Raw genomic sequence first — 26,741 nt, 5'->3', positions numbered from 1 at the left:
ATTTGGTTTTTGCTGAAAAATCACTACTTCTTGGTGAAGAAGTACCTACTGATCCTGCCTCACCCTAAGCTGTGTCATTTTCAATGGAAGGAGGATTTGGTACTCTCTTTGGGCATGAACACTTACGTTGGGAGGAACATTCTTGCGTGGATTCCGTATCAGATATATCCCTCCCTTAATTTGGTTTTAGATTTGGTCCGGTTTGATTACAAGAACAAACCTTGAAAATGCAATTTTCTAAATTGGGAATAGGACTCCCGAATGGGAGTAAAGAAATTTATGAAATTTCGCTCAATCTTCCTGCGGCCGTCCATATGATGGATCTCTCATCCCTTCACCATGAATTCAACTATTAATTAAAATTTTCAAGTGTTGTCATAATATTTTACAAGCAATTGTGCTTCATTTGTGAAGTTAAGCAAACGAGTCGAATACCAATAACAAAACAATAACGAAAAAGAGCCTATTACAAACAAGTTGACTTAACAGTACAACAAAATAATCCTAACTATGTTTGTAAGGTCTCTTAGAAACCTAATAAAAGAATTGCAGTGTTGATTGCGAGTCCTTGTGGATTTCCAGCAATCATAGATCACTTACAACAATCAATCGTTGCTATGGTCACGGGTATCTATGGCGATGTGGTCTGAGATGTCTTCTCATCATTCAAATAAATAAGAAAATGGTAGTTTAAGGATTTAACAAATTTTTAAATAATTGAATGAGGTTTTTTTTAAAAGATAACGGATGGAATGTTACGGAGGGGCTCTTTGTCTAATGGTTAAAGTTCATGGGGTTTTGTTGCAAATACAAAAATACAAGAGGTCCTTGTCACTGACCCCATAGGACAAGAGGGTCCTTATAATTTATCCAAAAATAAGGCTTTCCTTGAATGATATTTGATAGCATGGTTGGCGTGGTGTGGGTGGATAGTACATGAATAAGGTTAAGTTTGGGAGTGCTTATTTGAAAAATAAGTACTTATTTTTGGGCTTCTCAGATGGGCTTTTGAGACGAAAGAAAAAAAGGGGTTTAAGCAGGCAACAGGACAACACCACCTCCTCTCCCCCACACGCTCTAGAAAACCGCCTGTTTCAACGGCTTTTACCGACAAACTCTCCTGGACTGGATGTTTGTTAAAGTACCGAAACTCATCAAAACTCCATCTCCATTTCACTTGCTCTCCTCTAGTAACAACCCTTTAGAACACAGCTATTACTTGTCCATCGGGTCATTCTTTCTTGTCCCAAAAGCTCGCTCTCGGTCACTCGATAGCTTCTCATCTGCCTGCTCTGCTCGCGACCTAGTTGACGAATTTCCACAGAGGGGTCATCAGTACTTGGATGATACTCGCTTCTACCAGGTATGGAATCTCATTAAAGCCTCCACTTCGAGACCCCACACTGTTAATGCTTCAACCCACCATGCGTTGGCTCTGAAGCTGGGGGGTCTCAATGACGTGCCCACAGCCACCTCCCTCCTCACTGCCTATGCTAGAGCTGGTTATTTGAGCTCTTCAAGGAGTATTTTCAATGAAATTCTCAACAGAGATTTGGTTGCTTGGAATGCAATGATTACTGCTTGTGTTGATAATCAAAGGTTCCAAGATGCAGTGGCCATTTTCCAGGAGATGATGAAAGAGGGATGTGTGTTTGATTCTACAACCCTACTAGTGGCCATATCGGCTTTGTCCCACATGAATGACATGAAACAAGGTCGGGTTATCCATTGTTTAAGCTTGAAAGCAGGGATGGTTGCAGATTGTTTTCTTGGTAATGCTCTTGTAGACATGTACGCGAAATCTGCTGACTTGAGCTCATCAGAGTGTATGTTTGCAGAGATCAAATATAGAGATACGACATCATGGAATTCTGTGATGTGTGGATGTCTATGTAATGGTTCCCCTGAAAAATCATTGTGGTACTTTGAAGAAATCAGTTATTCTGGTGAAAGACCAGACAATGTTAGTTTCTCATGTGCTATCTCGTCATGCTCTCGTTTGGGAGATCTGCACTGTGGTCTAGTCATTCATGGCTTGGGCATCAAACTAGGTTATGGAGAAACTTCCCATATTTCTGTTGCAAATTCCCTTATTTCATTCTATTCACGTTGTGGGGACATTAAGGCTGCAGAGACTGTATTCAAAGGAATGAGCTATAGGGATGTGGTTTCATGGAACTCATTGCTTGATGGGCTTCTTGAAAATGGAAAGATTCTGGAATCTTTTGATCTTCTACATGAAATGCAATTTATGGCAGGGATACAACCAGACCTGGTGACTGTACTTACCATTATTTCTCTCTGTTCCGAGTTAAATTTGTTGCAGGATGGAAGAGCCATCCATGGATTCATTATTCGGAGGGAAATGGATTCAGATATATTGTTGAAAAATAGTCTGATGGATATGTATTCAAAGTGCTACAGCATAGAGTCTGCAGAAGTATTGTTCAACACCATCCTTGAAAGAGACCTGGTCTCATGGAACACAATGATAGCTGGGTACTCTCAGAATAAGCACTTAGGAAAGGCTAAGAGTTTGTTCCTTGAACTGCTTCACTCGGGCCCTAGATGCAGTTTATTTTCCTTATTGGCCATTCTACCCTCCTGTAATAACCTCCAAGCGCTTCAGTTTGGAAAATTAATTCACTGTTGGCATCTAAAAATGGGATTCTCAGAAGAAGTTTTAGCAGTTAATGCACTGATGCTCATGTATATCAACCGTGGAGACTTGGTGGCTTCTTTCTCATTGTTGCAGAGTAACCAAGATATAGCAGATATTGCTTCTTGGAATACTGTCATTGTAGGTTGTACACAGAGTGGTCACTTTAGGGAATCTCTAGTAGCTTTCAACCTACTGCGCCAGGAACCTCATATAAATCCTGACTCTATCACTTTTGTAAGCATCCTATCAGCATGTGGGAACCTCAACTTGATCATGGAGGGTAGATTTCTCCATGGCCTTGTAGTTAAAACTTCAAAGGAATCAGATATACATGTGAGAAATGCCCTGCTAACCATGTATAGCAGATGCAGGGATATTGACAGTGTGAAATTAGTTTTTCATTCTAGTCCTTATCATAATCTATGTTCATGGAATTGCATTATCTCTGCTTGTTCTCAGAATCAAGATGGAAGAGGAGCACTAGAACTATTCAGCTGTCTTCAATTTGAACCTAATGAGATGACCATGGTTAGCATTCTCTCAGCTTGTACTCAAATTGGAGCTTCGAGACATGGAAGAGAACTCCATGGACATGTCATCCGTTTAGGAATTAACCAGAATCCTTTTATATCTTCTGCCCTCGTGGATATGTACAGCAAATGTGGAAGACTGGACATTGCTGTTCAGATATTCCAAGGATTACCAGAGAAGTCTGTTGTGTGTTGGAATATTATGATAGCTGCATATGGTTTCCATGGTGATGGCAGGAAAGCAATTCAATTGTTCGAACAGATGTGTGAAACTGGGGCTAAAGCAACAAAGAGCACTTTTGTGAGTTTACTATCAGCTTGCAGCCACTCAGGACTCATTGATGAGGGCTACTGTTATTACAACCATATGTTGAACGAATTTGGAATAGAACCAGTTACTGAGCATCATGTTTGCATTGTAGATATGCTTGGTAGAGCTGGGAGGCTACATGAAGCTCATGAGCTTATCAAACAGATGCCAAGTAGTCCTCCTTCAGGCGTATGGGGTGCTCTCCTAAGTGGTTGCAACTACCATGGAGATCTCCATATGGGGAAACAAGTTGCAGAGCTTCTCTTTAGCATGGAACCTGATAATGTTGGCTACTACATTTCATTGTCAAACATGTTTGTGGCTGCTGGTTGGTGGAGTGATGCAGTGGAGACCAGAAAAATGAAACAAGATAAGAAACTAAAGAAGCCACCAGGCTTTAGCCTCATTGATGCTCCAAATTTCCACTACAACAAAGTTCAGATTTAGTGGCGTTCTTTATAATGTCATTTATTTAATTGCCACTAAATACGAATTTTAGCGGCAAATGTTAAAAATGCCACTGTATGTATATAAAAAATGCCACTATATGTATTCTTTAAGCAACAAATATTAAATAGCCATTAAAAACATATCAAAATCACCATTGTATTGTACTATTGTATTTATTTTTTAAGTGGCAATTATTAAATTGCCGTTAAAAAAGTGTTAAAAGCACCACTTTACAAATATTAACATTCAAGACTATAGAATAAAAATGCAAGGCTGCTTCTCTATTCATCAAAGGCGAAGGCACGAGCAATGTTTTAAAAACTGACATGGTGGCCAAACCGCTTTTGCCTCTGCGTCATGGGTCACCGGTTCGATCGTCCAGGTTGATTGGGTCAGTATATATATGTATGTATGTATATATCTATGCTACTTATAAAAGTGCAAACGAGGAGGTATTGGCTTATGGAATTTTTCGTTACTAAAATACCCCTCTTGTATTTAGTTCATCTCTATTGAATGGGTAGAAAATGTAATTAAAAGAATACCATTAGGTACATTCAATTAACTCTCACATTTAAGTCATTAAATAAATCACATTCTCTCTCATTGAATCCAACATGTGTAATTTTGTTTATCATTATTAAAGTCCACTAATATATCCCTACACAATAATTATTAATAGAATGAAATTTTTTATTTTTAAAATAAACCTAGAAATGAAATCATATTTTTCATCTAGGTCATGGGTAAGCACTTCAACCATGATGTCATAAATAAATAATACAAATTTAGAAATATAAAAAATATAGAAAAAAAAATCAGGCATGCTTCTATTATTATATATTTGTCATATTAAAAAATAAGTATGATAAAATAGATATAATTTTATTACTGATGGTCATCAAATATACAATTAAAAACCGATGGGAAATTAAACCATCTTCCCATCTAGGGGGTGGGTTAGTAGTTCAATCTTTCAGGTCAAATGGGTTAACCCATGATGTATAATTAAAAATAAAATTTTTAAAATAGAATAGTACAAAAAAATATGAAACAATTTTGGGCACATTTATAATGTTATATACTAATAATATAAACAAAAATAAGTATGATAAATAATAATTATTTTGTCAATGATATAAATGAATTGCAAAATTTAAAACCAATTTGAAAGTGAAACCATTTCCATATCTAGATGGTAGGTAGGTCAATGATCTAACATTCTAGGTAAAATGGGTCAACCTATGATGTCATAACTAAGTAACGAATATTAGATACATAATACACACACATACACACACACACACACACACACACACACACACACACACACACACACACACACATATATATATATATATATAAACCCAAATAAAAATATAAGCTTTGCATAAAACATTTGGATACAGTTCTATTGTTATATATCCACCATATTAAACAAAATAAATGTGAAAATAAGAATTACTTTTAATGATGATGAAAATGGAATATATGATTTAAAATTAATCAAAAAAGAAAAATGATTTTTCCATCCAAGTGGCGGGTTAGTGGTTAAACTATCAATGTCAAACGGATCAGCACATGATGTTATTATTAAATAAAAAAATATACAAAATTCTAGAAAATGTAGAAATTTGATGATAATTTTGGGTACATTCTATAGTATTATATATTCATCATATAAAAAAGTGAGATTAATGAGAACTATTTTCATTAATGATAAAAATGGGGATGAAAATTAGGATGAAAAATAAAGAGCATTAATGTCTAACACATGACCCCACTAACCATGTCAAATGGTTCAATGATTTAATTAGCTAAGTCATTGTGGGGAAGTGGTTTAGTAGGGATTAAATTTGATTCAATCCGAAGATCTTATCGGATCTCATAAATATTGATTTGAATCTAAATTCGATCAAGATGTTGGATATCTGAATCTGATATAATCTAATTTAACTTTAAAAAATCACAAATTATTAAAAGGGAAATAAAATATAATAGTTGAAATAAAGGAAAACAAAAAATATAAATATTTTTCAACTATTTTCATTATATAAAAAGATTTTAAAAATATAAATATATATATAATTGATTTGACTACAATATTAAAAACCAATATTCAAACAATATATTGGAGTTGCATTTCCTCTTGATAAATAAGTAATTTTTATTGTCTCATAAATTAAATAATAAAAAATATAAATATAAATTTTTTATAAATTTTATAAAAAAATTGAACATGCATTAATATTATATTCTTCATATGAAACAAAAATAGGTTAATGAATTAATGTCTTAATCATCGTCCATTTTCCTGGTTAAATAGGTTAATGATTCAACTATATATATAAAGATGTATTTTGTCAGTAAAAAATGTATAATTATTTTTAAGATGTAATATATGCCAGGGAAAGGCTCATTTGCCCCCTTGGGATGCATAAATCTCAAAATGTTATCCAAAATCAGGAAAAAAAACTAAATTGGACATAGAAATGCAAAGTTAGGGCCTATGAAAGTTTGAACACATTGAATGTGCAACCTGCAACCCAATGACTAGGTTGAACTGGGTTGGATGGTTTTTTATCAAATCAACATTTTTTGACCAAGTGGAACAGTGTACGAGTATCTCTTGCTTAGAGAGAAAGAATAACAAGGAGAAAGGCTTGGGCATCTCCTCTTCTCATATTCGGCCTAACCAGAGAGAGGGAAAAAAGAGGGAGATAGGGTTATAAAACAAACGAGAGAGAGAGAGGGATTGGCCTTCTCTCTTCCGTTATAGAATCAAAAGAGAAGCGGGATATAGAGGAGATTTGAGTGGAGAGAGAGAGAGACAGTTCTTTTGGGCTTAACCCAATTAGAAAGCCCAAATAGCTCCTCTAAAAATTAAAACTTAAAACTTTTATTTATTATTTTATATATAATGTTTCATATATTCATATTATATATATATATATAGAAAATTTCGATTTACGATTTACGGTTTAATTCAGTTTATAAAATTCAATAAACCAAATCGAAACCGCAAACCACAATTTAAAAAATTTTCAAACCAAACCAAACCATTTATAGGTATAAATCAAACCAAATCAAAAATTCAGTTTGGTTCGATTCGGTTTTGCAGTTTGAACCGTATAATGAACACCCCTAAGAGCATATGCAAGATGTGGACCATTGGAAGCAATTTAGGAATCTTTTGTGAATTTTACGGTTTGAACCGTATAATGAACACCGCTGATAGCATATGCAAGATGTGGACCACTGGAAGCAATATAGGAATCTTTGTGAATTTTACGATGTAATTCTCAAGTGAACCAAACTAGTGTGCCTTCTTTAGTTCTGGTAACACTATTTTCTTGTTTTCCTGTGGATTTTGGCTTTGTCGTTATTTTGATGTATTTGGATGACATTTATCATTGTCCTAGATTCTGTATAAAGGTGTTTGGTCAGGAATCCTTTTTGTAAATATAATTCACTTTGGGGTAAGGCTTTCTCCGATCTTTATTTTCTCTTTGGACAACTGAAGTGATTCGATTAATGGACGTTCTGGCATCTTATATAGCTCCGCAAAATGGCTCAGATTTTGCTTCATGGGTCAGCTTCACACCACAATTTAAGCTATCCTTTGGACATGGTGGGTTTTTTTTTTTTTAAGTAATTCCAATTAGTCAAAAAGGAGTGTTTAGGCATTCAATTCTGGGTTTATGTGGATCTTAAAATTCCTAGGGGTTAGTTATTTGAATTTTGCATAATAGAGATGGAATTCTACTTCCACTCTGCATGTACCTAAAAAGAATAGATACTCCAAATCCTAGTTAGGCGAAGGGAGCAAATAATTATGTGCATTTATCTCATTTCATTGCTTTCTCCACATGCTCATCTGGCTGAATATCCACCAGAAGAAATAACTCTTATGAATTAATATCATCTGTTTATGATGCTTTTCATTGGAGCAGTGGTTCTTAATGATACCTCTCATCAAGTGCTATCAAATCCTCTAGATATGTCTCGTACATTTCAATCACTGGAGTATTGTACCCACGCTCACAGATTTTTTTTTTTTTTTTTTGTACGCTCACAGATGAATGAAGTTTGTCAAAAGATTAATTAAACAGCATACTAACCCATGTTGCATAGAGTAATTTTCAAATTCTCTCAAACCGTCCAATACTCCAATCTACTAGCTTGACTTTAAGGCTTGGAGTAAGGTAAGCCCAAAATGAAACTCATCGAGATGGATATTGTGCCATTTTCTCCTACGAAATTTCTCTTCTCTACATTTAAGAAGAGCACATGCATATATCCAAGTCTTTTGATCTGTAAATCCCTGTCTGAAAATCAAATCAATTAAAAAGAGGAAAAAAAAAACTGAGACAGCAGAAATCCATCAATATGACGCTAGGTTTTTAAACAGGGCCATTCAAAATCTCGCGGAAAAGATAAAAGGGCGATTTGAAAAAATTGTAGCCAAAAGAATCCCATTAATGGAGAAAGATTAAATGATTCCCGAGTACGTATCAAACTCTAAATAAATTTATCAAAATTTTGTTGCATAGCACAAAATCTTTTTTCCCACCTGGAGTCGTAATTTTGTGAAAATACAAGGCGTCAACAGCTCATTTGAAGAATGTAAGAGGAATACAGGCTAACATAAAGTTTCTAATCCACTCACTTCAAACTTACTAAAAGAAATAATTAAGTAAAAACAAAGGTGGAACAAATACATGACTTGCCAATGTATCCATTGAACAGACGGTCTATATGACGGATAAAAAAGTTTGCCCCCTTGTCCAGATGTCAGGAGATGAATCAACCAAGCTCCACACCTAGCTGAACCACATGCCTACTTAATCGTACATAACCAGAGAAATGCCTGCAATAAAAGATGAAGACAGACTCAAGCTGCTGTAAGGGGTGAAAAGAAAGGAAAATACAAATCAATTAAGGATTATAGGATAAACCTCTTGGAAAACCATAATCCGGCTTTGGGGGTCAGAAGATGACTCACCCACACAGGCAAAACTAGTGTAAAAATCCACCCGTTTAATCTTACACAAGCATGGAAATACCTATGAAGAAAAGGAGCAGGCAGACAGAACATCAAGCCGCTAAGTAAATGTAAAAATCAAAACACAAAACAATAAAGATCAGGATGAGAAAACCTCTGAATGAAACTTTGTCAATCATCAAGATAGTAATAGGACCCAGCAGTTTTTTGTTCCCGATCCTTTGTTGAATCCAATTTGTTTATTCGTGGCCGATAGTTAGTTGGGTCCCGTCTAAATGTAATATTCAGATGCTGCACAGGAACAAGGTTAAATGAGAAGATGAGTTGTAATGGAGAAAAACAAAAGAAACAAAATAAGTTAAAAATACATGAGACGTGGAATATAAATTATCACAATAGAGGAACTTTATAAACAAATACTAGCATCAAATAAAACATGAATCCTTCCTTAAACCTTTTAAAAATCATCCCAACTCTATTCCAAACAGTAATCTAATCTTCCTTAAGTACAGCTTCAAGAAACAAAAGGGACATACGAATACAAGGATTGAGGCTTACAGATAAGAAAAGGTTCATCCCTGTCAACAAGGACTGTGGAGCATTAGCACTACAATCCACAGATGGTTTTCCCTCGTAAACAATAACTCTATCTGCCAGATAAGTTGCCATTATGAAGTCATGCTCAACAACGAAAGCAGTTTTCTTAGCGTGTAGAATAAATCTCTTGATAACTTTAGAAGCTACGATACGCTGCTCTGAATCAAGATAGGCACTTGGTTCATCTATCAGATAAATGTCTGCAGGCTGCATAAATGCCACCAAACAGTGTCATCTACACTTACAAATAAGCAAACTAAAATTTCCAAGTATTTGGACCAACAAATATATCTACAACATTTCAGACCAATTTACACAATTCTGAGCAATATGCTTCCAAAATCTTTTACTGTACTTTTTTCATTTTTGGGAAAGAAATGAGAAAATATATACTTCTCATTTAATTAATTGGATAATAAACAAACTATGGTGAAAATTTTGTCAAGAGAAACAATTAATTTCAAGACTAGTTCTAGTCAATAAAGATTTTGATTAAAGATAAAATTATGAAAATAAAAGGACCATTAACCAGTGTTCTCAACCCAATGTTGACCCGGATGGTCAAACCGCTTGAACCGTCACCCAGTCGAGATTCCAGGTCCAATTTACATGAAACCCGTCTTTTGGTCAAAACCGTTTACCTGTCAAAAACCATCCAACCCAGGTGGTTGAACCATTGACGCGTTTGACCCGGTCACTGGGTCATGGGTTGCACGCTTAATGTATGTGCAAACTTTCAGAGGCCACAACTTTGCACTTGGATGTCCAATTGGGGTGATCTTTTTTTATTTTGGATAACTTTTCAAAATCTATGCATCCAAAGGCACCTTTGACTCCTTGCCTGGATATTTCTTGACAAAAAAAACCTTTTTTGGCCTCAAATTGAAACTTTTAGCATTTTTTACAAATAAAAAAATAAAATTTGAATTAAAATATGTAAGTTAAATATAAAATAATACATATATTACATGTAGAATATAATTATACATTATTTATTGATAAAATAATAAATGCATACATATGTATGTACGTATGCATATAATGTGGCACTGTCTAACCTGTTCGACCCGGATGGTCAAACCAGTGACCCACAACCCAGAGGGGCAAAAACAGTTCAGCCTCCAGGTCGGTTCAACCTCTGGAATTTTAAACAATAAATAAAAGAGAAGCTACAGGTATATAAATGCCTGAAGAAACTCTCAGATCAATACAAGCATTAACATGTACACAACCTGCACTTAATATAGATACGTTTTACCAAGTGAAATCAAGTTTGTAGACTATCAAGACATAACTAAGAGTTCACCAACCTAGCTTATCTTGCTTGTAATCTATCATATCCCTAAGAGGGACAGACTACTTGGGAGTTGGGCTAGTAGTCCTGTTGGACCATAACCATTCTCCCTGGAATGTAGCACTATAATGACAATCCATTCCAGTTACAGGGATAAATATAAAAAGAATAAAAAATAAAGTGCATTTAGCAGTGGTCACTTACAAAAGACAAATTAAGAAATACAAATTAACTTATTTTTCTTGCAACTTGATTATATCTTGATTGCTAGATCTAGCTATTTCAAAATATCTATCATAAGAATAATTGCAATATCAATGATAAATACCTACTTAATCATAAGAACTCATATGCAGATACCAACGAAAAACCTTAACAGAAAAAAGATTTACATACCTTTCCAAGACATAGGCATAATGCAACCCTTTGCAACTCCCCACCAGAGAGATTCACAACTTCCTGATCCATTAATTGCTCAATTAGAAGGGGTTTCATGACATCTGATACAAACTGAGGATGCATATATGAATCACGGATCTTTTGATGTAACAAGTTCCTGACTTTAGATTGAAATTTCGGACTGATTTTCTGTGGCTTGTAAGAAACATTGAACTCAGGTATTTCCACATCAGAACCCTCCACTACATCGGGCTTCAATAAACCAGCCTGTAGTTACAACAAGAAAAAAAAAAATAGTTGGACCCAATGTGCAACTTGAATGAGAAATATAAAGAAATAAACACTGACACTAAAAAACCTTTGGAATTAGTTGGCAAATCAGGACTGTAATCAGTTCAATTCTTGATGCAAATTCAATATGAAAAAATACCATAAAACAAGAAGAAAGAAAAAAGGGAGGAGAGAAAGAGAAGAGAGAAGAGAAAGATGAGAGAAAGAGTGTTGGCTTTAGTTGCCGCCCCACTCAGCTATTTATAATAACATCAAAATATAAGACAGCAATTATATTAATGCCCCTACTGCTTACATAAGCAAATAACTAACAAAAGTAGCATTACTAACAGCAGCCTAACAACAAATATAAAGTAGGAACTAACTAACAGCAGCAGTGGGGACCACAATAAATAAAATAACAGCAATATAACAGCACTAATTATTGCTCTACATCTCTACAGAATTAAAATAACTCAAAATGCATACACAAAACATCCAAAACAGCTAATAATAATTCGCCAAGAAAGCATACCAGCATGCGGATAAATGTTGTCTTCCCAGTCCCATTCTCACCCAGCATTACAATAATCTGAGAATCAGTAAATTCACCCTCAAGCACACGAAGCTTGAAATTTCCCTGACATTTAGTCATGGTGGGGTATCTATATCGTGCATATGTTTGAATCTCCTCAGCATTTTCTTGTGGAGTCTCAGCAACCTGATAAACAGAAAAAAGGTAAACATAAAATAATAGATAAATCAATGATATAACACACACACACACCCAAGATAAAACATTTTACCTTAAATGTAAGAGATTCATCTCTGAACCTTAGATTCTCTGTAGGGACAAATCCAGCCAAGAAGATATTAATTCCTTCTCTAACAGAGAAAGGAAGGGTCACAACTCCATATGCTCCTGGCTTCCCATATAGGCAGCAAATGAAGTCCGATAAGTAATCTAGGACACTTAGGTCATGCTCCACAACGATGACATAGCTGAAAAAGGAAAAGAGAAAAGGCAATCACAAATCTATCAATCTATGCATGAAGGCACTAGAGAAAAGTGTGTGAATAATAGTAGTAAGCATATAACATGTTGAAGCACATAAAACCTGTTTGGCCTGAGCAAAGATCGGACGACTTGTGCAGCCTTAAGTCTTTGTTTCACATCAAGATAACTAGAAGGCTCATCAAACATGTATATCTCCGCATTTTGTATGGCAACAACAGCAATAGCAAATCTTTGGAGTTCTCCACCTGATAAATCACCCACATTTCGATCTATAACCTGATTCAGGTCAAGTTCTTCACAAAGTTCTGACTTCATCTCTCTCTCATCCTTTTGGTCAAGCACCTGACCCACATTGCCTTGGACTGCTTTTGGAATATGGTCAACATACTGGGGCTTGATGATTGCCTAGTGAACAACAAATTAAGTAAATTACAAGGAACAGGAATATTTTTTTTTCTTGTATATAGGACAAAATAATGATGAGAATAACGAAAAGCATCAATGTTGAAGATGAAAGTGGTTAGGGAGCAAATGAAAAGCATTAAGAATTTTAGGACATTTATTATCTAATACTTACACATGAGCCTCCGTTATAATCATAGAACAAGACAATGAAAAGAAACATCTTTGTCTTTGCAAATTTATTATCATGATAGGGCTTAGAATGAAGGTAGCAAAAAAAGTACAAAAACAGATAAATTTTGACAAATAAAGTGACATCTCAGAGCCCGGTGCCCACCAAACTGGCTCGTTTCTGGTTATCCCTGCCATTCGACTCATTCCTAAAGAATCAGCAAGGCCATTAGCAGATTTGGGAACCTAACTGAATGAGCAGTTCAAGTTCGGAGCTGGAGCCTTTACTTCTCTTATTGGAACCCTCTTTCCATGAAGAGACAGTCTTCTTCAACAAGTAGTTTAGTCCATCCTAAAGAATAAAAGCCTGTTTGAGCCCTTGAAGGAGGACAAGAGGTTCTGCTCTCAATGAAAGTCCTTCCCCTGCTGGCTTCAGTATCTTTTTTCCTTTTATTATCACCACTGGTCCTCAGTATCTTAGCAGTATAGATCTTGCCAGTCCCTCAATACAGTTGCCACTGTAGAGACCGTATATCATAAGCCTAGGAGTATGGTTATATTTGTATTATAAGCATTGTATCATATGTAATGTTTTTGCTCTCTTTTCTTTCTTTGTTACTATGAAGAGCAGATTTGTCCTTTCAGCTTCTTGTAACATTTTAATATAAACACAAGTCTTTCTTGGGCGTGTGTGATGGAGAACACACCCTAAAACCCTATTCTTGTCTCATTCGAATGGTTCTGACATGATATCAGAGCAGATTCATCTGACCTGGGTTTGATTCTTGATTCTTGGCATTCAAAGGGAGATTTAAGGACTACATATCAACATTGTGTACTTCTCTGCAAGGCTTTTTGGAGTTGTTTTGATCAGTACAAGGCTTCACCTTTTTTCTCAGGAAATCACAGGTCAGATCTGCATTTTCTTTTTCTCTCATTCGGACCATTGTATCTGGCTAGGAATCTGGATTCTGTGTCACCCTAGCCTTCCCTTTCAGACTATTAGATCTGATCTTGCTTTCAGTCTTAGGGTTTTGAACTTTTGATCCCTCTCTTCCTGTTGACAGTGCTGAAAGTTAACTCATTTGAACTGGTACTTACTGTTCTTGGTTATTTGGGGATTTCCTCTAGAAAGGTGGTTTCCTCTAGAAAACTGCTGTAGTGGTTTCGGATAGGAGAGAAATACTACCAATTAAGTTCAATGGAAGTAATTATGCATTATGGAAGTTTCATTTTGAATATTTTGTGGAGGACAAGGTTTGTGGGGCGATATTGATGGTTCAATACCTAAACCAAATAAATTTGATGGTAAGGGGCTGAAACAATGGAAATTTGACAATGATAAAGTTGTCTTGTGGGTTCTTGGATCGATTGAGACAGATATTGTCATTCCAATGAGAGGTCAAAGAATGGCTAAGGAGATGTTTGGTTATATGGAAAAGGTTTTATCAGCAAACTACTCTATTAGGCAGTACAAAATTGAAATCTTCTCCTACAATAAGGGGAGAAGAGAATATAGGAATACCATGCTGGGTTTGTAAACTTGTGGACTGTATGAATTGGCCCATCTAGGAGAATCTTTGACAGGTTGCTATGTCAAAGCAATGAAAGATCCTTTTGATAATAGAAGGATTATACACTTTCTCAAGCACTTGAGGTCTGGATTTGAGGTGATTAGGTCAAATATTTTGAGTAGGGGCACTACACCTAATCTTGAATCTATCTTGGGAGACTTCTTAGAGAAGAAACAAGAATGCTTACTCAGTCTACCATAAATGGGAAGCAGGACACTGGTGCTGAAATTGCCTTTCTTGCTAACAAGTCCAAACCCAAAAGGGACTTGTCTCAGGTTCAGTGTTATGAGTAAAGGAGTTTGACCACGTGGTTTCCCACTGCAAAAAGAACACATGTACCTACTGCAAACAAGGACATATTATCCTGAGTGTCCCACTCGGCCACCCAAGGGACACACATCAACCCCAAAGAAGAATCAGCACAAAGCCTATCAGTCTACTCTTGGGGGTCCAGATGATACACCTGTTTCTTCCCAGACGTCAACTAACGGAGAGTCCTCTGGTGTTCTGATTGAGGAGAAGATGCGGCAATTGGTATCTACTGCATTTTCACCCATTGGTCTGTCTGGTAAGTCATCACCTCAATGTCCCAATTCAAGGCATCTTTGGATAATTGATTCAAGTGCCTCTAATCATATATGACAGGGGCATATTCTGGTCAATTTCTTAAACCTTCATCCTTTACTAAACACATCATTACAGCCAATGGTGAAAAACTTGAAATCAATGGATGTGATGCCTTGACTTTGCTTACATCTACTAACTAGTTCTCGTTTTCATCTCCCTAAAACCCTTTTTGTCCTGAAACTTGCTACTAGTTTAATATATGTTGGTCCATTGGTTGATGATGGTAGCATTTGTCTCTTTTTCCTCTGATGGTTGTTTAATCCAAGATCGGCACACTAGGACAGTAAAGGGGAAAGGGCATAGGCCAGGCCAGCTATTTGCTCTGGAAGTCAGGAAGAAGACACCATCTACTTCACCTTGCTTTCTTTCTAATGCTTCTATATCTGATATTGTTTGCAAAAATAATGAGTGGCATCTTTGGCATATACATCTTGGCCACCCTTATCTTAAGAAACTTGAGTTCTTTTTTCGTATCAGTTGCCTATCTTCTAAATCTACTACTTTTGTTAATGCTTTTTTGATATCTTTTGATGGGATACACAATGGGGGTAGCCCATCCCCCAACCCAGGTGCAAGCAGGATTTGATCCCAAATCTCTGCTACAACAAGCAGGAGACCTTACCAACCAGCCGATTGGCACCTTACACTACTTTTGTTAATGTTGATAAATCTTGTATTACATGTTGCTTGAGTAAGAGTATATATTGTCATTTCCTTCTATTGCTAAACACTCTACTATTCCTTTCAGTTTCAAGTTAATACATAGTGATGTTCGGTCATCTCCTATAACTCCTAGACTGGGTTACAAATATTTTGTTCTTTTCATTGATGATTGCACTCGATTCACTTGGATCTATTTTTTTGCACAAGAAATCAGATGTGTTTCCCTCATTTAAAATGTTTCAGGCCTTGGTTAAGAATTAGTTTAATGCTACCATTGGTACTTTACATTCAGATTCAGGGGGGAATAATATGATGGGGAGTTTGGAGAGTTCCAAACCTATTTGAAAGAACAAGGAATTATTTCTCAACGATCATGCCCAGGAACTCTACAACAAAATGGGGTTGCAGAGTGTAAGATAGACATATTTTGAGTGTTGCGAGAACCCTCCTCCAAGATTCCCATGTTCTTACTTCCTTTAGGGTGGAGGCGGCCAACACTGTTGTGTATTTGATGAACTTAATCCCATCTGTTTTTTATAACACCTAACCCTTTCAATGCTTATTTCATCATCCACATAACTTCTCATCACTTCATATGTTTGGATGCATTTGCTTTGTTCATCTTCCACCTCATGAATGTACTAAACTATCTTCTCGATTTGTCTTATGAAGGGCATATTTCCCTCAGCTTCTAGTAACATTTGAATGATTCTGACAGAAACTCCTGATTGGCCTGAGCATAGTCGTCAAGGCGATGCCTAGGCGACAAGGCACCCTTGGAGCGGAGCCCCTGTTTCAGAAACAAATGATGAGAACGAAAAAAAGGCTGAAAAAATGCAATAAATTAAGAACAAAAGAAGGGGGCAGAACCCCTGTTATAGACCCAAAAAATCTGGTGAAAAAATACTAAAATAAAAGAAGAATATGAAGAATAAAAGAAGGGGCGGAGCCCTTGTTCCGCCCCTATTTCAGACACCAATAATGAGGAAAAAAAAAGCAGGAAACATGCAGGAAAATTAAGAACAAAAGAAGGGGGCGGAGCCCCTGTTTTAGTCCAATGAAATGATTCAAAAACTTGGAGAAAAGATACAAAAAGGAAGAAGAGAAAAATGGGGTGTAACTACTGTTTTAAACCAGGAAACAGAGAACAAAACTAAGAAAAAGAAGAAGAAGAAAACTGATTAACTCACCTTGACTTTAGAGGACCGTGTGGGAACGATGGAGGGCTGTTGTTCTCCTCTTCCTCAGTTCGATTCTATTGTCAAAGTGAAACCCTCGAAGATTACTTTTGTTTTACTTTCCTCAAAACAAAAGCATGATAACATGCAATAGGTTCTATTATAAAAACTAAAACAATCAATAAAATATTATATATTTTTTATTTTTTATTTAATAAATATTTATATAGTATATATTTGCTTCAGCCCCCTAAGCATGCACCTAACATAGTTGGCGTTTGGGCAACGCATTCTTTGAAAAGCGCCTAGTCGCCTTGACAACTATGCCAGCCGCCAAGCAGTTTTCCATATTGTATAATAAAATACTTTTATATTGTTATATATTATAAAATAAACATTAAAGAAAAATATTCATTTCTTCTAACTGCTGTATTGAACCCTCAATGACTTCAAAATCTGAACCAATAAGTAAGGGAAGAACTTAAAATTTTGTCTAATCAAGAACCAATAAGGGAAGAACTTAAAATTTTGTCTAAGCAAAATTTTCTTCTTCCACCTTTTCTTTTCTTCTTTTCCTATAACAAAAGTAGGGGTTCAGCCCCTATATTTTTTTAATTTTCTTTCCTTCTTCTTTTTCTTCTCATAAATATGTTGATTTTCTGGACTTAAACATGAAGTTTATAATTTTCTTAAAGAAATTGGTTATGGGACCTAGGGAACTACCCTAGGATATGTGATTTTTACTTAAAAAAATCCATCGCCTAGGCAACTAGGCGACAAGGTGCCCCCCTGTCACCTAGCCTTGCCTTGGTGCCTTGAAAACTATGGGCCTGAGTTACCAAGATAGCACCTAACAAAATTCAGTTTATTCTTCGCTATCCTCTTAGCAAACCCACATATATGCATACATTTTTTGGGTAAAAAAATAAAAGGGTGATTTTGAGTAAAAGGGTAGAGGATTACTGCAGTTTTGAGGTGGAGTCTAGTTTTCTTTTGTTGTTAGGCTTATGCCTATGTCGTTTTCCTGCTGGGGTTTAGTGATCTATTGTAAGAGTGTGTAGAGTTATTTTTTTCTGAATTTATTTTGATGGTAAGTTGTTGATTCGGGCTGGGGGGGGGGAGGATTTCTGTGTTGCCATTGGTTCAGTAAGTTGGGTTTTGGATGAGTCTTGGGGTTTAATTGTTAATTAGGAGGGAGACAGGGTGGAATTGAAGTTTGTTCTTTTTTCTCCTCTCCAGTGACCCTTGGTCACCTTTCTTGTAACACTTTCTTTTTTTCTTATAATAAAATTATTTTTATCTTCAAAAAATAAAATTAAATTATTAGGAGAAAAAAGAAGATTACAAGGAAAGTGACCTATGGCCAAAAGTCACCAAAGAGAAACCACAAAGCAAAACCACAATAATTCCACAGACAGCACCATCAAAGCAAAAAAAAGTATACAACCAGGTAATGAGACACCACAATCAAAGCAAAAACAAGAAACACATCCCAGACAACAACCCCAACAATCTACCCCACAGCTTTAAACTCCAAAAACCGCACAAGAATAATTAACAGCTCCTCAGACACCAACTCCAACCAACTAGCTAAACCACAAACTAAAGGTTAACTACCTCTTCAACCAGAAAAATGGAAGCCCTCACAGTCCTAAAAATCCTGTGACCCCCCATAACAACAATCAAACCCTTTAGCCCTTTAACACTTCCCCCACTCTCCATCCCTTCACACACCGACTAAATACTGGAGGATGAATTTGGAAAGGTAAGTTTTTAGATCTCTCCTCTTCTAATTTCATGAACACCCTCTTCTAAAAAGCAAATGCCCAATTTCTTACCCACTTCAAATTCTTTTCAACTACCCTGTTGAGATCCATTTACTATCCATCTGAAATACTTATACTAAAGATACCTCATCCTAATCAGTTTCCTCCACTAATCTTTTTTCCACCTCATTTTCTACCTCCTCATGTCTAGAGAATGAAGAAAGAGAAACTAAAGAAAACAATAGTTGGAGAACGTGGTGAGACATGGAAAAAGGATGGTGAAGGGCAAGAGGAAGAGTTTGATGGAGAAGACTAGAGGTATTGTCTGTAGTAGGAGGATGGGGGGGTTGAAGTTTGGCGCTTCTGATGGAAGGGTTTTACGTCTCATCCGTCTTTGCTTTTGTGTTTGTTTGCCAAGTAGTTGGAGTAGCTAGTTTGTATGGAGGTGTTGCCTTAGCAATGGTTGTCATCAATCTTTTTTTTCTTTTTACTATAAAAAAAAATCTAACCCAACATCCACCCTCAATCTTGTTTTAGCATCTGAATTCTGATCAGCTTCTTTCTTGGTCACTTCTTTCTAATTTATCAAGATTCATTAGGTAAATAAGTTTTCTTGAAGATAAAATGAAGAAAAATTATTGAAAAATAGAACAAGGTATAACTTAGGTGACAAGGTGTCACCACCCAACATACAAAACTGGGTTCCAAAAAAGCAAAACACACACACAGCTCTTAGGTAACATAAGTTGACCAACCTCATGGTTGTTCATTGGGTAAAATCAACAGAGCTCTTCAAGGATTTCTCAACAGATGACTTGCTTAGGGATGGAATGCAATGGCAGCTTCCTCAACTTCTAAACTGGTCATTCAGGAAACTTGGCCCCCTCAGTGGATCAAAACATTAAGCTGAATTTTGATGGGAATTCGTATTGTAACAGTTGAAAACAGCCCTCTTGAAGTATAGAACTGCTTGAGATTAGATGCAAAACCAGAAAACAAACAAGAGAAGATTAAGAAGATGAGAGAGAGAGAGAGAGTTGGCGGCAATGAGAGTTAGAGAGTGAGAGGTTCGAACTAAACCTCCCTCTAACACTCTAAAACATTTTATTAAGTTAATCTTTGAATTATTACAGAGAGGTCCTTGGGTGGGCAAGAAATTACAAAAACAGAGTATATACGAGTATGGGCCCAGAATAAGGCCCATTACAGAGAAAAACATAAACATAACATAGAATGACAGCCTATGGGCCATTCGGCCCATCTCCTCTACACTCCCCCTCAAGCTAAGCATAGATGTTAATCATGCCCAGCTTGCCAGTGTCATGTTGAAGCCTTGCCTTGGAAATACCGTTGGTGAGGAAATTTGCCAATTGTCCTTCAAAAGTAATGAATGGAAGACACACTTCACCGGAAGAGACTTTTTCTCGAATAAAGTGTCTATCAACCTCAATATGTTTGGTTCTATCATGTTGTATTGGATTGTGAGCAATGTTGATGGTAGCCTGATTATCATAGTACAACATCATGGGTTTGTTATGATCAATCCCAAGTTCTTCCATTAAGGACCTTAGCCACAACAATTCAGAGACTCCATGTGTCATGGCTCTATACTCTACTTCGGCGGAGGATCGGGCCACAACTGATTGTTTCTTACTCCTCCAAGAGACAACATTACCAGCCACCAGACTGCAATACCCTGAAGTAGATCTTCTATCATCAATATTTCCAGTCCAATCAGCATCAGTATAGGCTTCAAGTTTCAGATGACCATGCTTGGTAAATAGAATTCCTTTTCCTGGAAAGCCTTTCAGATAGCACAAAATCCATTCTGTTGCTGCCATATGAGTATCTCTAGGAGCATGCATGAACTGGCTAATACAACTGACAGCATACGCAATATCTTGCCGAGTCATGCACAGGTACAGGAGCTTCCCAAGAAGTCTCTGAAAGACCCCTTTGTCTTCCAACAATGTTCCATCCGAAGCTGAAAGTTTGTAACTCATATCAATGAGAGTAGCAGCTGGTCTAGCACCCATTTTTCCAGTTTCAAACAGCAAATCAAGGACATATTTCCTCTGGGAAATAAGAATCCCATCCTTGGATCTAGCAACTTCTATGCCAAGGAAGTATCTCAACTCCCCCAAATCCTTAATCTCAAATTCTGTACAAAGGAAAGACTTAAGGGCCCGAATGCCTGAGGCATCATCACCAGTCATTATAATGTCATCAACATACATAATGAGATACACTGCTAGAGATCCACTTTTCTTCACAAAAAGAGTATGATCTGACTATGTCTGAACATAACCGAATTTAACAAGTGCAGCTCTAAATTTCTTAAACCAGGCTTTAGGAGACTGTTTGAGGCCATAAAGTGATTTCTTCAATTTGCATACCTTTCCTTGCATATCTTTCCCATACATTCCTGGAAGGAGACACATGTAGACCTCCTCATGTAAGTCACCATTCAGAAATGCATTCTTTACATCCAACTGATAAAGAGGCCAATCAAAGTGAGCTGCTAGAGATAAGAGAGCCCTCACAGATGCCATCTTGGCAATAGGGGCAAAGGTCTCCAGGTAGTCAATCCCATATGTCTGTGTGTAGCCTTTTGCAACAAGTCTGACCTTGTACCTCTCAATAATCCCATCAACCCTGTATTTAATGGTAAAGACCCACTTGCACCCAACTGGATCCTTCCCTTTAGGCAAATCCACAACCTCCCAAGTATCATTTTTGTGTAGAGCATCCATTTCAGACTTCATGGCATCTCTCCATTCTAGAATCCCAAGAGCTTTTGACACAGACCTAGGAATGGGGTTAGAAGCAACTGAAGAGAAGTTGGCAAAGTATGAAAGAGAAAGTAGATCATAAGAAAGGTGTTTGGAAATGCAGTGTGCAGTGCACTTCCGCATTCCTTTCCTAACAGCAATGGGGACATCAAGATCTGGGAAAGATGGTTCCAAAGAGGCTGAAGCAGTACCTGTTATCTCATATGTGATTGGGAATGTATGAGTCCCATCTCTTGTAAGGGAAACAACTTGCTCATTCCTGGATCTTTGCCTTTGATACACTTTGGGATTATGGGTAGGACGAGGAAGTAAAGAAATAGGGGCACTAGGGCAAGAGGAATGAAGTGGCTGATCCTCCTTTGATTCATTTGGTGAGGATACAAGCTTGTCAAGTGACTCAATTGGGACAATAAGAGAAAGAGCAAATACTTGTGACAGACTCTCCCCCTGTTGACAATATCCTTCCTAAGAGGAACCATAAAAAGGAGAAAGCTCATCAAAGGTAACATCCATAGAGACATGTCGAGTGCCAGTCTTTGGATCAAAACAACAATAACCCTTTTGTGTGGGGGAGTAACCAAGGAAGATGCATTTGTGGGCTTTTGGTTCAAACTTATGTCTCTGGGCACTTGGAATGTGAACATAAGAGGTACAACCAAACACACGAAGAGAAATCGGGAAGAGATCCTTGTCTGGATGAAGAAGACTGAAGGGGGATTTAAACCCTAAAACCCTGGATGGCATACGGTTTATGAGATAGGTAGCAGTAAGAACAACATCACCCCAAAATCTTGTGGGAACATGTGAGGCAAACAAAAGGCTCCTTGCAACTTCAACAATATGTCTATTTTTCCTTTCAGCAACTCCATTTTGTTCAGGGGTTCTAACACAGGAGCTTTGGTGAATAACCCCCATGTCAGAGAGATACAATGATAAACTCTTCTCAAAATACTCTTTTGCATTGTCAGATCTGAAAACCTTAATTCTGGTATCAAATTGAGTTAAAACAAGCTCATGAAATTGCCTCACAAGTCTCGGGACTTCATCACGGGATTTCATTAGGTATATCCAAGTGAATCTAAAAAAGTCATCAATAAACAGGATGAAATATCTGTAGCCCCCCATAGAAGATAAGTAGTAAGGCCCCCACACATCAGAGTGCACAATATGAAAAGGAAAAGAAGATCTTTTATTGCTCATAGGGTAATTGTTTCTACAATGCTTTGACAACTGACATGACTTACAATTGAGATTGGACACACCGACTCCCTTAAACAATTCGGGAAGTAAATGACTTAAAGCAGAAAAAGGTAAATGACCCAACCGACAATGACTCAACATAATTCGACTGACAGACTCTGAAGAAGTAGAACTAAAGGCAGTATTCTTGGGATGATCAAAGCATTGGCCAAGAGTGTCGAGCAAGTATATTCCATTCGCTTCATGGCCACTCCCAATCACCTTCCAAGACTCCATGTCCTGAAACACACAGTGAGAAGGGAAAAATGTTACACAACAATTCAATGACTTGGTCAAGCTACTTACAGATAATAAATTGGTATTTAATTTAGGTACATAAAGAGTGGAAGATAAGAGTAAGGAGTTTGTAGCCTTAACAGTTCCCTTGCCAGAAATAGAAGCAAGAGAACCATCAGCTAAGGTGATTTTGTCTCGACCAGGAAGCAAATCATACGAAACAAACAGAGTGGAAAGGTTGGTCATGTGATCAGAAGCACCTGAGTCTATGATCCAAGGGGTATTAGGATTACCTGAGGTAGATGCATGGTTAGCAGAAGCTCTTATACCTGAGTGAGCAAATGCGGTGGTGGCTGAATATCCAAAAGGGTTGGATGATGAAGTTACACCTTCAAGATGGCTGATCATCTTTCCAAACTTCTCATACTCAGCTTTCATGGCCGCCAACTGTGCACAGGCAGACTCAACTTCTGTATCTGTACCCATGCCTGCAATTGCACTCCCCGTCTTTCTACTATCAATTTTCTTCTGGAACCGAACAGGGACAAGACTGTGATGCAATTTCTAGCACTTGTCCTTGGTGTGTTTCGGCTTCTTGCAATATTCACAGACCACCTCCTTCTTTCCTGTGCCACTGGGAGCCCCCATAACCCCTTTGGGATTAACCCCCATATTTGCAAAATGATCATTGATGCCAATTCCTTGAACCTGTACTTGTCTTCTACTCTCTTCACTGTTGACCAAAGCATATGCTTGCAACAATGAAACACTTTCCTTGGACAAAATGTTCTGCTTTGTGATATCATATTCAGGATTCAGCCCAGTTAGGAACTCAAAGACCCTATTCCTTTCAACTAATTTCCTATATGTTTCAGCATCATTGGGGGTATCCCATGTTACAGCCTCTATCAGATCAATCTCTTGCCATAAAGATTTCAGGGTTGAGAAGTATGCCGCAAGGGATTTCTCCCCCTGTCTTAGATTCTTCACATCACTCCTCAGTTTATAGGCTCTGGCAACATTCAATTTCTGGGAGTAGGTTTCTACAACACTATCCCAGATTTCCTTAGCCGAGTTCATCCAAAGATAGTGTTGACTAATCTATGGCTGCATTGAATTCACAAGCCACCCAATCACTATGTAGTTCTCTTGCATCCATCTCTCATAAGATGGATCGTCCTCTAGGGGAGCTTTCTTGCTCCCAGAAACAAACCCCCATTTTCCTCTGCTACAAATATGGATTTTCACTAATTGTGACCATGCCAAGTAGTTGGTCCCATCAAGTTTAACTGTAGTTACAGCCAACATAGAATCGACTAGGGTTCCCAAAGTCTGTCCATATTCAGCAGCACTCTTGCTTTCAAGGTCTGAGAAGTCCATCATGAAAAGGTTCCAATTAGGATTTTAATAAGTTTCTCAAAGTGCAGGGATTCTTGATGAACTTGGTTTGAGCTGAATCGGCAACACCACACAGCTCACAAAATCAGTTCAGTCTTGACAACCGTGATAGCCAAGCTCGGTGACAGCTCTTTCTAGAAGAAGAAATACTATTTCAGCCTTCAAGGGGCAACCAGCAGACCTCCAAACACAAAGTATTCCAGGTCCCCAACAACCGTTGTCCCAAAAAGAAGAAATAACAGTCCACAGTCCTTAAGAGGCCTTTTAACAAACACTCTGTGTGCAGTAGTTAACACCCTACTGATAACTAGTAGAAACCACTTCAATAGTATTTTGTATAGGTCCAAGAAAAGGCTGGGCTGAATTAGAGACTAATACCACCGAGTCCAAACCAGTTTCAACAACTTGACAGTCCAACAACAGCCGAACTGCTCCCCAAAATAACCCAGAAATCTCTGAGTTGAATCAGTCCAGCAACAGTCGAATAGTAGGGCAGAATGGAGAGGGGTTTTGAGTACTTTAACAGCCCTCCCAAGCAAAGAAAATAACCCAGCAATAACTGCGGTAACTTACAGTATGTGAATCTCTGATTTGAACTTCAAACTAGGCCAAACACCTTTCTCTCTGATTCTTCTTGGTCACCGAACTATTCTCCAAGTGGGTAGAGACTTGGGCACCCTCCAATGACCTCCAAGAACCAGGCGATTGACTTTAAACTTTTTTTGAATAATAATAAGTTTATTGATTCATAAGCAAATTAGAGTGAATTCATACATCATCCCAACGAGAGGCGCGAGCTGCAGCCCCTCCTTGAAACTTACAAGTAAACTAGGAAAGAAAAACAAGAATCATAACTGAGCCCAAAATAATTCTTCCCTATTTACCCCTTGCTTAGCTAACACATCTGACAAGGTATTTGTTGATCTCCCCACCCACTGTACAGTGACCAACATATTCCTTGTCAACCAACTAAATTTCTTCATTTCATTCTTGTATCGCCACATAGCCTCTTCAGAATTTTTCAACCAACCCACCACCACTTTGGAATCCCCCTCGATTATTAGGTGTTGTACCCCAAGCTGGTTTGCAAATTGGACCCCTTGTACAGCAGCTAAAAGTTCTGCCCTGATGGAATTCCCAATTCCCAAAGGACCCGAGTAGAGCAACAAAATCTCTCCCTTCTCATTTCTCAAAGCACCCCCCACTCCGGATAATCCTGGATTACCCATGCTGCTTCCGTCAAAGTTCAACTTAATTGAGCCTTCGGGTGGAGGAGACCAGCTTGTAATTGATTTGGCCTTTAAAGATGAACACCTTGCTACTGCTGACCAATTTCTCCAAATGTCATTAAAGGAGAATTGATGAAAGATTTCCAAGGTCTTCAGCCAATGTATTGCCCTGTTTAACACACAGTCTTTCAAATCTTGGCTGTTCCTTTCCTTATCTTGAAAAATTCTGAGATTCCTTTCTTCCCAAAGAGTCCAAGTCAAAGCAGTGCGAGCACATCTCCACATAATTCTCCCTATTTTTGTAGGCCAATAAAAGGTAGAATGGTTGAAGAGCATGTGAACTTCTGCTGGTAGACTCCAACTACCCCCAAACAACGAAAGTAGCCAAGCCCAAAGGTCTACAGAAAAGGGGCAAGATACTAATAGATGGTAACAATCCTCACCGTGAGCTCTACAGAGAATACACCAATTAGGAGAAATACAGAGAAAAGGTCTTCTCTTTTGTAGGTTGTCTAAAGTGTTTACTTTCCCATGGAAAACTTCCCAACAAAAAGCCATAATTTTTGGGGGAACTGGCTTACACCAAATTTCTTTTGACGGAAAGGGTTAGTGAGTAGGAAGTTGAGAGATGGACTTGAAAAAAGAAGCACAAGTGAAGGTTCCATTGGGTTTAGGAGTCCAAACCCTCTTATCTGGCTTGGAGGGATCCAAACAAACCTGATTAAGACACCCAAGCAACAAAGAAAGAGACTCAATTTCAGCATCCCTAAGTCCTCTACGAAACCCAAAATCCCAAGTAGGATCTAAGGGTGTTCCCAAAGGTGAGACAAATTTTGAGACCACCTCTTTTTTGTACAAAGAAATAGAAAAAAGCAAAGGGAACAAATCCTTTAACGGTGAGTCTCCTACCCAAATATCCTCCCAAAAAAG

The 26,741-nt window shown here is 37.6% G+C and overlaps 2 protein-coding genes across 5 annotated transcripts in view; one reads left to right on the top strand and one right to left on the bottom strand.

The window, feature by feature from the left end:
* The first annotated feature begins 920 nt into the window (after window positions 1-920).
* On the top strand, window positions 921-4,209 carry LOC104610335 (Tetratricopeptide repeat (TPR)-like superfamily protein). Its single transcript, XM_010276897.2, has one exon. The coding sequence runs from the start codon at window positions 1,130-1,132 to the stop codon at window positions 3,947-3,949; it is 2,820 nt and encodes a 939-aa protein (XP_010275199.1). The 5' UTR covers window positions 921-1,129; the 3' UTR covers window positions 3,950-4,209.
* Window positions 4,210-8,450: 4,241 nt separating this feature from the next.
* The window catches only part of LOC104610296 (ABC transporter E family member 2-like), a 32,935-nt gene continuing 14,644 nt past the window's right edge, over window positions 8,451-26,741 (bottom strand). Inside the window, exons 1-9 of one of the 4 annotated variants that reach the window (XM_088896032.1) lie at window positions 17,163-17,186; window positions 12,636-12,940; window positions 12,324-12,519; window positions 12,053-12,238; window positions 11,245-11,514; window positions 9,516-9,761; window positions 9,112-9,248; window positions 8,911-9,018; window positions 8,451-8,822 (exon numbers count right to left, since the gene is read on the bottom strand). In XM_088896032.1, coding sequence (XP_088752158.1) covers window positions 9,129-9,248; window positions 9,516-9,761; window positions 11,245-11,514; window positions 12,053-12,238; window positions 12,324-12,519; window positions 12,636-12,850 — 1,233 coding nt within the window. In that variant the 5' untranslated portion in view covers window positions 12,851-12,940; window positions 17,163-17,186 and the 3' untranslated portion in view covers window positions 8,451-8,822; window positions 8,911-9,018; window positions 9,112-9,128. Of the gene's footprint in view, window positions 8,823-8,910; window positions 9,019-9,111; window positions 9,249-9,515; window positions 9,762-11,244; window positions 11,515-12,052; window positions 12,239-12,323; window positions 12,520-12,635; window positions 12,941-16,309; window positions 16,333-17,162; window positions 17,187-26,741 lie in introns of those variants that run through there. The other 3 variants (XM_088896033.1, XM_010276847.3, XM_010276849.3) reach the window with 3 other exon arrangements.

The sequence above is a fragment of the Nelumbo nucifera genome, chromosome 1, assembly GCF_055504915.1.
Source record: "Nelumbo nucifera cultivar China Antique chromosome 1, China Antique-T2T, whole genome shotgun sequence".
NCBI lineage: Eukaryota > Viridiplantae > Streptophyta > Magnoliopsida > Proteales > Nelumbonaceae > Nelumbo > Nelumbo nucifera.
Note: the sequence above shows the minus strand (reverse complement) of the source record. Positions and strands in the feature narration are given on the sequence as shown.

Coding starts and splice junctions, on each gene's coding strand:
- LOC104610335 (XM_010276897.2), top strand. CDS start 1,130: ATGTTTGTTAAAGTACCGAAACTCATCAAAACTCCATCTCCATTTCAC.